The sequence below is a fragment of the Ursus arctos genome, unplaced genomic scaffold (assembly GCF_023065955.2).
Source record: "Ursus arctos isolate Adak ecotype North America unplaced genomic scaffold, UrsArc2.0 scaffold_26, whole genome shotgun sequence".
NCBI lineage: Eukaryota > Metazoa > Chordata > Mammalia > Carnivora > Ursidae > Ursus > Ursus arctos.
In genome coordinates, this window is record NW_026622941.1 from 44,082,452 (window position 1) to 44,096,940 (window position 14,489).

General features: G+C 36.5%; 1 protein-coding gene across 1 annotated transcript; it reads right to left on the bottom strand.

Moving 5' to 3' along the window:
* Positions 1-13,253: 13,253 nt before the first annotated feature.
* Positions 13,254-14,216, bottom strand: LOC113257452 (olfactory receptor 10C1-like). The gene has a single exon (XM_026501603.2). The coding sequence runs from the start codon at positions 14,214-14,216 to the stop codon at positions 13,254-13,256; it is 963 nt and encodes a 320-aa protein (XP_026357388.1).
* Between the last annotated feature and the right edge of the window lie 273 nt (positions 14,217-14,489).

Sequence of the window (14,489 nt, forward strand, 5' to 3'; positions counted from 1 at the left end):
TGTAGGTAACTTTTAATAGATAAATGTTTTTCAAATATTTTCTCCCAATGCTTAGCTGTCCTTCTACCTCTCAGCTTTTGGCAACCACCATTCTATTTTCTATCTAAACGATTTTTACAACTTTAACTGCTTCATATGAGTGGAATTGCATAGGATTTGTCTTTTTATCTGGTGACTGGCTTATACCACTTAGCGATGCCCTCAAAGTTAATGTATATTGTAGCATATGTCAGAATTTCCTTCCTTTTTGAGGCTGGGTAATATTCCATTGTATGTATACATCATATTTTGCTTATCCGTTCATCCATTGATAGACACGTGGACGCACTGATAGGCTTCCATGTTGTAGCTACTGTGAACTATGCCGCTAGAAACACGGGTGTACAAAAATCCCTGTGAGACCCTGCTTTTAATTCTTTTGAGCATACACCTAGAAATGGAATTGCTGGATCATATGGTAGTTCTATTTTTAATTTTTTGAGGAACCCACTATGCAGATCTTCCTCACCTTATATTGGGGTTACATTCTGATAAACCCATCATAAATTGAAATAACAGAAGTTGAAAATTCATTTAATACACCTAATCTATTGAACGTCATAGTTTAGCTAAGCCTACCTTAAATGTGCTCAGAACATTTACAGTAGCCTATGGTTGGGCATAATCATATAACACAAAGCCTATTTTATAAGAAAGGGTTGGATATCTCATGTAGGTTATTGAATATTGTACTGAAAGTGAAAAACAGAATGGTTGTACAGGTACAGAATTGAGGTAATGGTATTGCTTGCTGACCTTCGTGATTGTGTGGCTGACCGGGAGCAGCAGCAGGAGAGAGTATCGAACCACATCTCTCTCACCTGCGAAAAGATCAAAATTCAAAGTACCATTTCTACTGAATGCATATTATTTTTGCATGATTGTAAAGTCAAAAAATAGTTAAGTTGAACCATCATAAATTGGGGACCATCTGTATTGCTTTCCACAGCTCTACCTTACATTCCCAAGTGTCCGTGGTTCCAATTTCTCCACATCTCACCAATACTTTCTTTCTTTCTTTCTTTTTTTTAATAGCAGCCATCCTAATGGGTGTGACGTGGTATCTCACCGCAGGGTTGATATGCATCTCCCTAAGGACGAGTGCTATTCAGCATCTTTTCATGTGATTGTCATTTGTATATGTCTATTCATTTTTTTGCCCATTTTTGAGTCATGTTTTTTGCTTTTTTTGTTGAATTTTAGTTCTCTATTCTAAGTACTAGTCACTTATTAGATATGTGATTTGAAAATATTTTCACCCATTCAGGGAACTGCATCTTTATTCTGTTCATGATGTCTTTTGAAGCAAAAGATTTTAAACTTTTCTTAAAGGTCATTTTGTCTATATTTTCTTTTGTTCTCTATGCTTTTGGTATCATATGAATAAATATCAATAAATCATTGACAAAATCAATATGGCGTTATCTTCATCTCAGTTATTTTGAAATTATTTTTCCCAGTATCATTTAATGTAAAACCACTCAGTTAAAAATTTTTTCTTTTTTTAATTCTCACTTTGGTTCATAGATTTTTAGATGTTATTTAACTCCATCTATTTGGAGATTTTCTAGATGTATTATTATTATTGTTATGGATTTCTAATTAAGTTACTATTTCCCTATTGTGAATTGAACCAAGAAATAGTGTGAAGAAGTAAGCCATGGCAATTTTTGAAGACTCATTTAATAATAATAATGCTAACTTGTGTTGGCGAGTAGGATTGTGAAATTAAAATGAATAATTTAAAATAATTAACAAATCTCTTGTTTTAGATGTTTGTTTTTATTTCCTTTAAAATATGATAAGTACCTGATGTTTTAGTTGAATGTGGTTCAGCCTGGAAACAGGAAATGGTGTGTGCATTAGTTTGCCTGGAGTGTTAAAATCAGTCTTCAAAAGAGTTTGTGACATAGGCTGGAATTCTAATAGATTTTAAATGAGAAATACCTGCAATGTAAAATGAGTCCATGTGCACACTTCTTTTTGGTCCCAATCACTACTAGAATCCAATTCTTCTTATTCCAAGTTCCTGTTTTTTTCCACAATATGTTACCTACATTTAGATTAGAGTTTAGATAAGAGAAAAATAGTTCTTGATAACTAGATTCCACCCCACCTCCAATCCTGAGAATTTGTATAATTGATGGGGAAATTTTCTGATTATTTATTTATCTATTTATTTTATTTTATTTTATACTATTTTATTTATTTATTTATTTAGAGGAGTGTCTCATCTTAATTATGCCAGAGGACAAAATCCCTTTAAGATATCCTTTTTCCCTAAAGCATTTAATGCACTTTCTGGGATTTATAGTAAAAAAAAAATTACATCTTTAGTGCAGCAAACCCTGGAGACCAATCAGAAACACAGCACTCCTCTATTGTTACCATTAATCATCTTTGTCCTTGGAGAATATTTATATAAATATTTTTAATTCAAGATGAAGTCATCCTCAGGATAGCATGTTTGAAGCCAGTTTACTTTGATGGTTTCCAAATAGTGTGATTCCCACTGGATGTCTAAAATAATACTCCATTTTCACAGTTAAGTGTACCAGTTAGAGGGATACCTGTGAGAGAATCATGCCTTTAAGAAGGTTGATGAGAAGATGGGATCCCACTGGTCTCAAGACACAACTGGGGTGTAGGGCAGATAATTCCTCAAACTTTCTCAGACAAATTGATCTTGTTTTGGCATAATTAGCTATAGGTTACATCAGGGCAACCAGATGATTCCCACTGGTGGAATGAAACTTTTATATCCTGCTATGAATTATCTTAAATGAAGTCCATGTAAAATAACTCTTGATTTTAATCCGTCTCTTTGGGCCTTATTAAAAAGTGAATTTCGTCAAAGATCTAAATTAGAAAGAACCTTAAGAAATCCCTGAGTAGGTGATTATTGAGTAACTCAAGCTTGAAATAGTTCTAAGAAATACATTAAATGTTAAAAAAATATAGTCAGAGATAAGTGTCTCCTTAAATTTCCATACTTGGCATACACACACACACAGACACAACACACTCATGAGCTTGCAAGAATCTCTTGGGTAGATGCTGATGTTATTAGAGTAGTTCTCAAAGAGTCCACGTGTTAAACATAACTTTAATATATATGCAAACACTATTTTCTGACTTTTTCCATGAAAAATTACATCTGCCCTTGACCACTTATCTTTTAAAAAAATCTATTTGAAGGTGCAATTTATAGCTTCTGGTTTAAACTCATTTTACATTCCTTAATCCCTGGAAGTTAGTTTAGAATTTTTTTATATTTTTTATTCCTTCAGTGGAAGTAGTGGTCTTATATTATTCATCATGTTTAATAAACATAACCTAGAATAAATGTGAAATAAAAAAAGCTGTCTTTCTGAAACTGTTTCCTTTATGTATACATAAATTTGAACTACAGTTTCTCTTACTTCTGGTACACACATGTAAAATGATATTTTACTTAATTTCCTGAAAGTTAAAATATTTTTTTCTTTTAAAATCAGTTTGAATGACAAGATACAATTAAACAATTTCTCAAGATGCTGCAAAAATTTTATGGGAGAGTTCAAAGACGATATATCCATGAGTCAATCTGACAAACCTGTTACAATCTTTACTTCCCTCAATTGATACATTATTATTTTTAATCCCTTCAAACTTTTATATACATATATTATACATAAAAACCTTTATATATATATATAACCATTATATAATGTAATATATTCTTTATATTTTTACATATATAATATATAAAAAATACTATATATTTTATATTATATAATATAATAAATATTCTATATGTATATATAATATAATAAATATATAATTATGTATACACAATGCATGTATAAATATTATAGAATTATGTATATATAATGTATATGCATATATAATATACATATATATATGACATCTCAGGGCTATTGTTCAGTTGATTAGACTGAGCAGTTGTTTGAAGTACATTAGAAACTATGTTGAGTCACTATTTTCACCTAGCCCCTTTAACCAGAGCAGTCACAAAATAGAATAATGAATTAATTTCAACATTAATGCTCCTAAGACTTGGTATCCATTAAGCATCAAAATCACATCACAAACAACCTGTAGTAACAATTAAGTATACACAGGATTTGAGGGACGGCTACCAAAAACACCCTTATTCAAGTCTTCTCAAAGACATCCATTATGCTCAGTCATCTTAAAAGAGTTTTTCTCCTGTGCCTCAATATGAGTTAGTGATAACAGTGGAAGATAGTTACAGGGAGGAATTCCATGACTGTAATGACTAAGATTGATAAATATGAAAGAAGAGAGGGAAATTATGAGAATACTGAGTCTGTAATTTACCTAAAACAATGCAAAATGGACTGCCCTAAAAATATGAGATTCTCCTTTGATGAAACTAGCCAAGTATAGCCTAACTGGTTGTTGATTTAGGAAGTAAAAACACACTATGTTAACTGGTGGTCCAAAATAAAATATTTTATACCTTTTGTTTGAGGCTAATCTGACACTAAATAATTAAGCTATAATTTACCTGTTTTTTTTTAACCTTTCCCAGAATCTTCTATCACTTAGAGATGGAGGATTTCTTATTCTAAGTAGGGAATGTAGTGTTCTAAAGATTTAAAAATTTTAAAGCTTTTGGGGCACCTGGGTGGCACAGTCAAGTTAAGCAATAGACTCTTGGTTTTCACTCAGGTCATGATCTCAGGGTCCCGAGACTGAGCCCAGCATCAGGCTTGCACTCAGCAAGGAGTCTGCTTACGACTCTGTCTCTCAGGGCACCTGGGTGGCTCAGTCTGTTAAGCGGCTCCCTTCGGCTTTGGTCATGATCTCAGGGTCCCGAGACTGAGCCCAGCATCAGGCTTGCACTCAGCAAGGAGTCTGCTTACGACTCTGTCTCTCAGGGCACCTGGATGGCTCAGTCTGTTAAGCGGCTCCCTTCGGCTTTGGTCAGGATCCCAGGGTCCTGCGATCAAGCCTTAGATTGGGCTCCCTGCTCCACAGGGAGTCTGCTTCTCCCTCTGCCCCTCCCCTCTCTCTTAAATAAATAAATAAAATCTTTGGGGAAAAAAAAAAAAAGACTGCTTCCTTCTCCTTCTGCCCTGCCTCCTGCTCCCTCTTTCTCTCTAAAATAATAAATCTTTAAAAATTTTTTTTAAATTTTCCCTAAAGTGGATAGATATTCTTGTTATTGTTTTTAGTTAAATAAGAATTTAATGATAGGTTACCAGATGATTATGGAACAGAAATTATTCTTAAAGAAATGTTTAATTTTAGTTTTCTATCTTACAGCATTCATGCACATAAACAATTCTCCAAAAGACTGGGAACCATATTCTACCTAAAGATAGAGATGGGGGTCAGGAAGGAGGAAGACAATAGAGACTCAAATTTTAGGCACCCTCTTCTAGTGTTTAACACTTTCAAATGAAAAATGTGTTGTGTTTTCTTATGTTATAGAAGTGTCTTAAATAATTTAATCTAACAAAATTCAAAGTGAATCCTTTCTATATGCTTCCTAAACCAATTACCAATTAGGATACACGTGAATATATTTGTCAACTGAGAATTGAAGGCAGTCAATTTCATTTTCAAAAACCTCTGCTTCTTGAAAAGATTTTCTTTATATTGAGCAGAAACGTGCTTTCCTGTGACTTCCTCCCATTGTTTTAAATTCTATGTTTTTCAACTTTGAGAATAAATCAAGCCTCTTGTAAAGTTGTTTAAATGTGTAATGATAATGACTTTGTCTTGTATAATATTCAGCTTCCTTAATGACTTCAGTCAAACCTTGTCATGGCCAAACAGCAATTCTGTCCACCCCTAGGAACTTGCTCTATTACTTCATCTGGATCTTTCAAATGTGGTAACACTTAGAACTGAACAAAGTACTCAATCATTTATTTCTTTATTTAAGTACTTTGTAGGTCCTCCTTGAAGGATAGAAATATAACCTTTGAACTTGTAGAATTTAAAATTATGAAAATCCCTGATGGTGGCCATGACAGTAGCCATCTCTTTTCTCAAGAAGCTTATAAATTATTGTGGAGAGAGATGGCAGGGGGTTATGTATGCTTTCGAGGATAATAGAGTTAGGTGACCAAATAATGAGTCATATGTGATATGTTCTTAATTTGCTATATGCATAAAACAGAGTGAAGGAGTAAAAGAGGGAATGATCATATTTCTTTGGGTAAATTTTAAATAATCATAATCAATGTAATAATTTTAATAAAACTGCATATGTCTTGAGAGCTAAAATGTCACGAAGTATCAAATTTTCTTAAGTGTAAAGATGTCCAGGCATGACATACGTTCAGACACAATCACTACAAATTGTGGCCATCAGATGGCACTACTTGGGAGCTTTTCAGATGGCAAGTCGGTACCCTAATCCTGCCCAGTAACAGAAGCTGCCTCTGAAGGAATTTAAGGGGAAGAGTGTGAATATAGTTAGATGTCATTTCCTTTTTTATAAGGCATTTATTCGGCAGTTGGTAACTTGAACTGACATATTGTTTATATTGAAGAAGTATAACGATGAAAATTTATAAGTATGCAAAATCTTATTCTGGGTTATTATCCTTGTTATCGGATTAATCAATGTTGTCAGATCGATCAGGAATTATTAACAAATATTCGGCACGTGCTTCTCCCCAGTGACAACTGTATATAGAAATTGAGAAGATATTTTTTGCCTTACTTAAGCATCATTTTTAAAAATTTGAGAATCAAAACATAATGACAGTGTATGTATTTCTATCTTTGGAAAGACCCTGGACACTAACCATATACTTTGCTTCCTGTATCTGAGAAATTTCTCTTCAGTCAGTCGATCTGGTCGCAAAGATCACTTTTGCATTGTGTACTTTGTTCAGCCCTTTCCTTCTGAGGAAAAGAGAAAAACCTCATAAATAAAATCCTTAGCAATCCTGCCAAATAAATGGATGACACTGAATTGTTTATTCTATGATATTTGAATGATATTTATTGAACCAATTTTGCATCATTCTGGAATTACTATTAAAGGATATATGCATGCTAGGCTTGTTTGAATAAATAATGGAATTATTAAAATGTATTTCAATTCATGAAATTTGTAGGGAAAACCATTGAACTTGTTAACAATATAAAGATATGTCAAACTAGAATGGATAGCGATAACTAGTCTTTTGTAGAAGAGTAAAAAGATGGACTAAAAAACATAGCTGAGTTTAAGTCTCTAGAACACGAATTAAAAGGGCTTTTGAATTATTGAGGATTTTTCAGTTACTGGTAAGGAATACCTCATCTCGGAATAATGCAAGAAAGGAGAAAAAAAAGGAAAAGAGGGGGAGGCATTATTGTCTCATGCAATAGAAGATTGCAGTGCATTACTCACGCTAGCCTGCAAGTGGTCCTGACTCGAGATTTACGCAGCTGTAGGCAGTGTCTTCCTCTCATTGACAATACAACCAAATTATTCTCTTTCCTTGTGCTACAAGCCTCAGAAGCTCCAGACGTATATATTTCCAAGTCCAATGGAAAAGATATCACTTTCTTGTGTGCTTAAGTAAAACCTCAATAGTTAGTTTGATGGGACCTTACTGAGTCATCAGACTTTGAGCCACTGTCTTCTATGAGGATGTGGTCACATGCCCACCTGGGTTCTGTGGTGCTAACATGTAGTTTGAGAATTGGGAAGACGTGTTTCTGCAATGAGAAACAAGGCAAAGGGACAATGGTTGCTAAGGTGATTAAAAATTCAAAACATGCTCCTGCACATTGGGATGAATAAAGGATGCAAGAACGAAAGCATCATGAAATGTATTTCGAATAGATTTCTTTCCTCCAACCACATTTTTACAGTTTCAAGTATGCCCAACACCTGTTTTTTTGTTTTTTTTTTTTCTATTTTCCATGGCTTTGAAATGGCAGATGCTTCTAACAGAGATGTTTCCTGATCTGTGCTCTCAGAATGACCAGCCCCTCCTTCTAAAAAGTGAACTTTGGGTTTTATATTTCTCAAATGCATATGAGACTTTCTTACTAAAAGCCTTTCTGTCTAAAATTGTAAAAGAGTACTGAAAGAGGAAGAACTCTGAAAATAAAGTGAATAAGTTCTATGTGCATTTCATTTTATTACTTTATACATCAGCATATTAATTATAAAGGAGATTACTGATTTAATATTAATAAGCTGTTCGTTGTTTTTGGTATATTCTCCTACTTGGGAAATAATGTGGGGATAGATGATTCCAGTCATTCCGATCCACTTAAGCCAGAAAACAACGCACATGCTATATGTAACTGACTTTCACGTAATGAAATAAAACATTTAGAATAGAACGCTCAAATCTTTAGGGACACAGCTATGAAGTGGTTGTACCTTTTTCCAATCACTGTTTAACCTTGCTGTTTGTTGATTTCCCCTTTTGTATTCCTGAACTCTCTCTGTCAGTTTCTGTAACTTTCAGATATCTTTTAGTTATTAACATTTAGTTAATTGGAATTCTAAATCTTTCATCTCCTTTAATTGAAAACCCAGCCAATGCCTAACCGCGTGTAGACCAGGGGTCGACAAGTCAGGGATCAAAGAGAGGAAAGGGGCAAATGTCTTTGCTGGGTGAGGCCCAGGCAGCGATAGGACATAACAATGTAGTTCTGTTACTGATACGTACAAGGCGATTATGTTTCCATTGCTTAGTTCTTTGGTTTCTTCCAACAGAGTTTTGTACTTTTCCTCACGAAGCTCTTCCACATATTTTGTTACATTGGTACCTAAGCTGTTTGCTTTTCTCAAGTGCTCTCTACTTCATTCCTGTCAAATTCTGCCTTTACAGATTCCTACGGTGAAACTCCAAATTACACTATTACTTGGACGAGAAATGGTTCTCTCCTTTATGTTCACACAATCCCCCAACTCCAGCAGATACGAACCAAATCTATCTTAAATATTTAGTCGTTTGAGGCTTCGGTCAGCTGCCCATGTGCCCCGTCTCCGCAAGGCTCCAAACGGAGAACTATGGTCCCGTTTCACCTTTTAAACTGTATGCTGTTTTCTACAAATGATTCTCTCACCGGCACCCTACATATAATTTGGTGTACTTGCAACTCCACTCTCCCCACGTAGTGTGAGAAGTGGAAGGAAAATCTCATGAACCTGACAGTTTTACAAGCACAGCAGTTCCAATTGCTTCATATCCTCCTCTGCTTTCCTTCTGTGTAGGGAGGTGGCTGGGCTGACTTTCTACCGTTTCAATAAACCCAATTATTATTGGCTCATTTATAGTCTTCTTTAGAATTTAAAGTTCCTCTTGCCTTCAGCTTTGTCAGCATCTGAAATTACTGAACAAATGGAAAACACTCCACTCCACGCCAATCACATATTTAAAACAATAGTTCCAGTGAATATAATATGAACTTCATTACACGATTTTAAGTAGGCTTTAATATCTTAAAAGCATAAGATAATAATTGTAATATCAGGCTTTATCATTTTGGAGATCTGTAAAGGTACTGGCTAAAGATTTTTGATACTTAAAATCGATTTTGGCGGGGCGCCTGGGTGGCTCAGTCAGAGGAGCGTCTGCCTTCGGCTCAGGTCATGATCCCAGGGTCCTTGGAATCGAATCCTGCAGCAGGCTCCCTGCTCAGCGGGGAGCCTGCTTCCCCCTCTTCCTCTGCCCCTCTCTCTGCCCCTCCCGCTGCTCCTGTTCTCTCTGTCTTTCTGTCTCTCTCTCAAATAAATAAGTAAATAGAATCTTAAAAAAAATTGGTTTTGGCTGGGGAAGTGACATCGAGTTGTCTTAACATGGGGGACCTAAGTGCTGGGCCAGCCTCAGAGAAGCAGGCGTGTACTAGAAAGCATCAGATATCAGTTATCAGTCCTTAAGTTTTTCTTACTTAAAATCAGGATCTACACACATCCTTTTCCTCCCATTCATTTTACGATAGGGTGAACTGTGAGGTTGCTTTTTGAAACATCTCCCCATTTTTCTAAACCAACAGTCAGTATTGATTTATCTTTCGTGGTATGTGTGGAAAATATTCTATAAACTTTCGACTTGGGGATAAACTGCTTTAAATTTCAAGAAACAAAATGCTACACAAGTTTGGTAAAGAGATTTCTTTCCTCTTTTTTCCTGAAAATTCAGTGTCGTTCTGAAATTCCGGGGAACTGGAGGTTGAGAAATATGACTTCCGGTGCAAACATGGATGGATTTCTTAATAGTTTGGGAATAGATAGCAGCAGTAAAGCCTCTCTACGTGGTTTTGCAGAGCATGAGTATTTGAAAATGAGAGCAAAACAATACAAGAGATCAGGCACCCTGTGGTGACTGGCGGCTGTTGGCCTGGTGTTGGGGGCGTGGAGTGCACGTGAGAGGTATATGCATTAAGAGAAAGCTTTGAAGGGGGCGAGGTTCTGCTACTGCAGTGTTTACAGGGCCTTCAGTCATGCTCCTCTGAACTCTGGCCTGAGGCTACCACGTAACCCACAACCACCATGAACCCTTCTCAGCAGGAGAGAGCACACGTTCATGTCGCTCAGACACAGGGGATAAATGCATTTGTTCAGCTTCTACTTGTAGTGATGTTTCGTTTCTGAGTTGGAAATAACCGGCTGAATCTTTCCCAGTTGTAATTCTATTGATAAACACCCAGGTTCTGATCAGCATTATTCTAAAACTTAGGACCTGGGTGATAATTTGACTATGATGATAAACCTGAACAAAACAATATATTGTTTACACAATTTAAAAAAATAAGGTAAGTAGGAAACAACTTGCAGAACAGTGTCATGTTTTATAATCAGCTCAGCGCGCACACACACACACACACACGCATGCACATTAATCTTTCCCCCAAATAGTGAATGGAAGGGAACTGAAAGGACCAGCGACTCATCAGTTTAATCACATCCTGCAATGTGAAGTGAATTCTTGGTTATCGAATTGAGCTGCTTTACTTTCTGTCCCCGTGCAGTGTCTGGCTCTTGGCCCTTCTTGAGCATCAATGATAAGAATATTGGAGAATTGCCATTAGAGAACAGTATGATTAAATAATCCAAATAACTATTAAGACATGAAAACACCATTTCTCAGTACATGAAAGCTGAAACTTATGCATTTATGTCCATAGGACTTAATTTCCTTCACAATGCTATTTTAATTAAAATTGATTTACTTGAGTATGAGAAGTCAGGGCATGTGGAACACTAAACTATGCCTGGAAGTAGACACAAATACAATAAAATCTTTTGCAGAAAAATCAATTTCTGGGTGCAAAAGAATGTGTCAAAACAATTTACAGTACAGTGATTTTTAGGGTGCCTAGCTCAGTTGTTAAGCATCTGCCTTCTGCTCAGGGCATGATCCCAGGGTCCTGGGATGGAGCCCCTCATCGGGCTCCCTGCTCAGTTGGAAGCCTGCTTCTTCCCCTCCCACTCCCCCTGCTTGTGTTTCCTCTCTCGCTGGCTGTCTCTCTCTGTCAAATAAATAAATAAAATCTTTAAAAAAATAAAATGTTAAATTTGTATTTGTGAAGGCTATGCTGAAAAAGAGACCAATTTTAGAGTTCTAAAAAAACTAAATCAATGGTTGAAGTGAATGTCAACCTATTGTAAGAAGGGATTGACGTGACAAGATTTCTATTTTTCTCTTGTCTGTGCGATATATAGCTCTAGTACTGGTCTTTGAGAAACTACCACTCTCCAAACAGAGTCAGAAAATGAAAGAGAGAAAAACAACGATTGAACTATAAATTCTTATTTTATATTCATACCAATTCGTACATACACTTTACCTCCTTTAACTATCAGACGTATCTCAAATACTTCTGTAGAATAGACTTGTAACTTTCCCTGACAGTGTCACCTCTTATATCCCTCCAACTTTGCCATTTTAAGATCCAATGCCAGACGTATTCCACATACCACAAATCTAGATCACCGCTCCTGAGGGCATTTCCAGAAGTCTGCTACACTTAGCAGTGAATAATAGTGTCAGAGAGGTCACTCCCTAGGATCAACCCTCAATCAATGACTTATGAGAATAAGTGTATGTGTGTGTAGACCTATGCAGCAATACATTTTAGGATTGTGTTTTACACTATTTCTCCCATAAGAATAAATTTTAGTGGCCTTTTATGGTACCTGGCATATTAATGGACAATTTAGTGGCTGTCTTCCCTTGCCTGTGTCATTTTCCCACTTCTGAGTCCTTTCCAAATAAATTACTTGCACTGGTATTAAGATTTGACTCTGGGGTAACATTGCTAAGATAAAAATCAAAGGTTAACCCCAATTTCTACAAAGTATCACTGAACATTTAAATTTTTTGGTCACCTCACTTCTCCAATGTTGCCATAAGAAACAAGTATTTGTTTAAAAGTTATTTAGTTTAATCTGTTATAGAAGTCTTTTTCTTCATTATTTGGAGATCAAAAATATAACAGTTAATTAGCTAGAATAAATGGGCAGTCCCTAAAGGAAATTATATTCAAACCCATACATTTAAACAAGGTTTACAATGGGAGTAACAAGAGTGAATGATACATAGGGAGAAATTTCTCTAAAATTTCATTCATATGAAAAACCATAAAATAAGTGAATAAGAGCAAAGGAAGAATCTAGTTTTGAATAAAGAATCAGGATCCACCAGATTTACATATTAGACACTTTAAACACTTAGGAAGTTTAAATACTTATTTACTTGGAGTTGTGTTATAGTGTATATCACTCACCAGTATTTATCAACAGTTGATTATTTAAGATGCATGATTATTAAGTACAGAGAGCTAAGTAACTAAGGGAGCATACACCACTTAACAACTTAAATTCTTACGGCATGTATTTGACACCAAAAGTGTACTGATTCCTTCCTATTCATTTTTTAAATTCTGTCCCACAAGAATATTTCATGTTCCTCAGTGAAATGGTGTAAGGGGTATGAGCCTTAATCCTAGTACCAATGGAAAAGGAAAAAATGAATAGTGTCCAGGACACAAGAAATGTTTGGTAACTTATTGATCTAATGAACGGTAAATAATTTAAAGATCCTATTGCACAGTTGCCTTTTGCTTAAACACATTGAAAAATGTACAACATTTGCAAATGTTTCCCAGTCAATTGCAATAAATACTTTAAGGACAATGTATATTAGTACAGGGATCATAAAACGTTGGGTAACTTTTCTGCATAAATAGTGTAAGTTTCATCTACTACGGCCGGTTTAGGCCATTTGTCTAAGAGGATTCCTCTGTGTTACCCTTTGAAAGGCTTCCTTGACTTCCTTGTTCCGCAAGGTATAGATAACAGGATTCAGAGCCGGTGTCACCACCGTGTACATGAGTGAGGTTGCTTCGTCTGTTTCCGGAGTGTGTGCCGTCTTTGGCTGAAGATAAGTGAACAAGGCAGTGCCGTAGAACAGAGAAACAACCAGGATGTGAGACGAACAAGTGGAGAAAGCTTTGCGTCTGCCAGCTGCAGATGGGATTTTCACGATGGCTACAAGAATTCGCAGGTAGGAGCACAGGATGAGCAAACAGGGAGTCATGATGAAGAGCACGGAGACAGCGAACAACACAATCTCAATGTGGGCGGTATCGACACAGGCCAGTTTCACTACAGGCATGATGTCACAAAAAAAGTGCTGAATCTTTCCTGTGCCACAGAAGGGCAGACTGAAGATGCAGGTGACCTGGGCTGACTCCACCACCACTCCCGTGGTCCAAGATGCCGCAGCCAGTTTCAAACACACGCGAGGGCCCAGCAGGAGAGTATAATGCAGGGGGTAACAAATAGCTGTGAAGCGGTCATAAGCCATGGCTGCTAGCAGGCAGCATTCTGTCAGTCCCAGGATGGCAAATACGTACATCTGAGCTGCGCAGCCGCCCACACTTATGGTCTTGGCCTCCACCAGCAGGTGCACCAGCGTCTGAGGCACCACACTGGTGATGTAGCACATCTCGAGAAAAGAGAGGTTCGCCAGGAAGAAATACATGGGAGTGTGCAGGGAAGGGGTGACACAGATCAGGGATATGATGATGAGGTTTCCTCCCACAGTGAACAAGTAAATGACTAAGAACACCACAAAGAGCACGGACTGTAACCCTGCTAGAGAGGAAAAGGCTGCAAATGTGAACGTGGTACAGAGGGACTGATTTCCACTCATCATTGGCTCAGAGCCAGACATCTGTGGATACAACAGAGAGGACAGATAACACTGAGGGGAATCCGGTCGCCTGGCATGGTTGTCTACCAAACCTCAGCGAAGGAGCTTTCCTAGGATCAGTGGTCTTACATGAGAACCTAGATATTTGGGTTCCTTTTGCTGACTCTTTCTGAATAAATGCCCAATTAAAATGGATGCAGTATTTCTTCCTGATTTTGAGTTCTAGATCTTAGGGTATAGTCACAGAAATTTAAAGAAAACAATGGCGTTAAGTTACATAATGGTTTTTTTTTC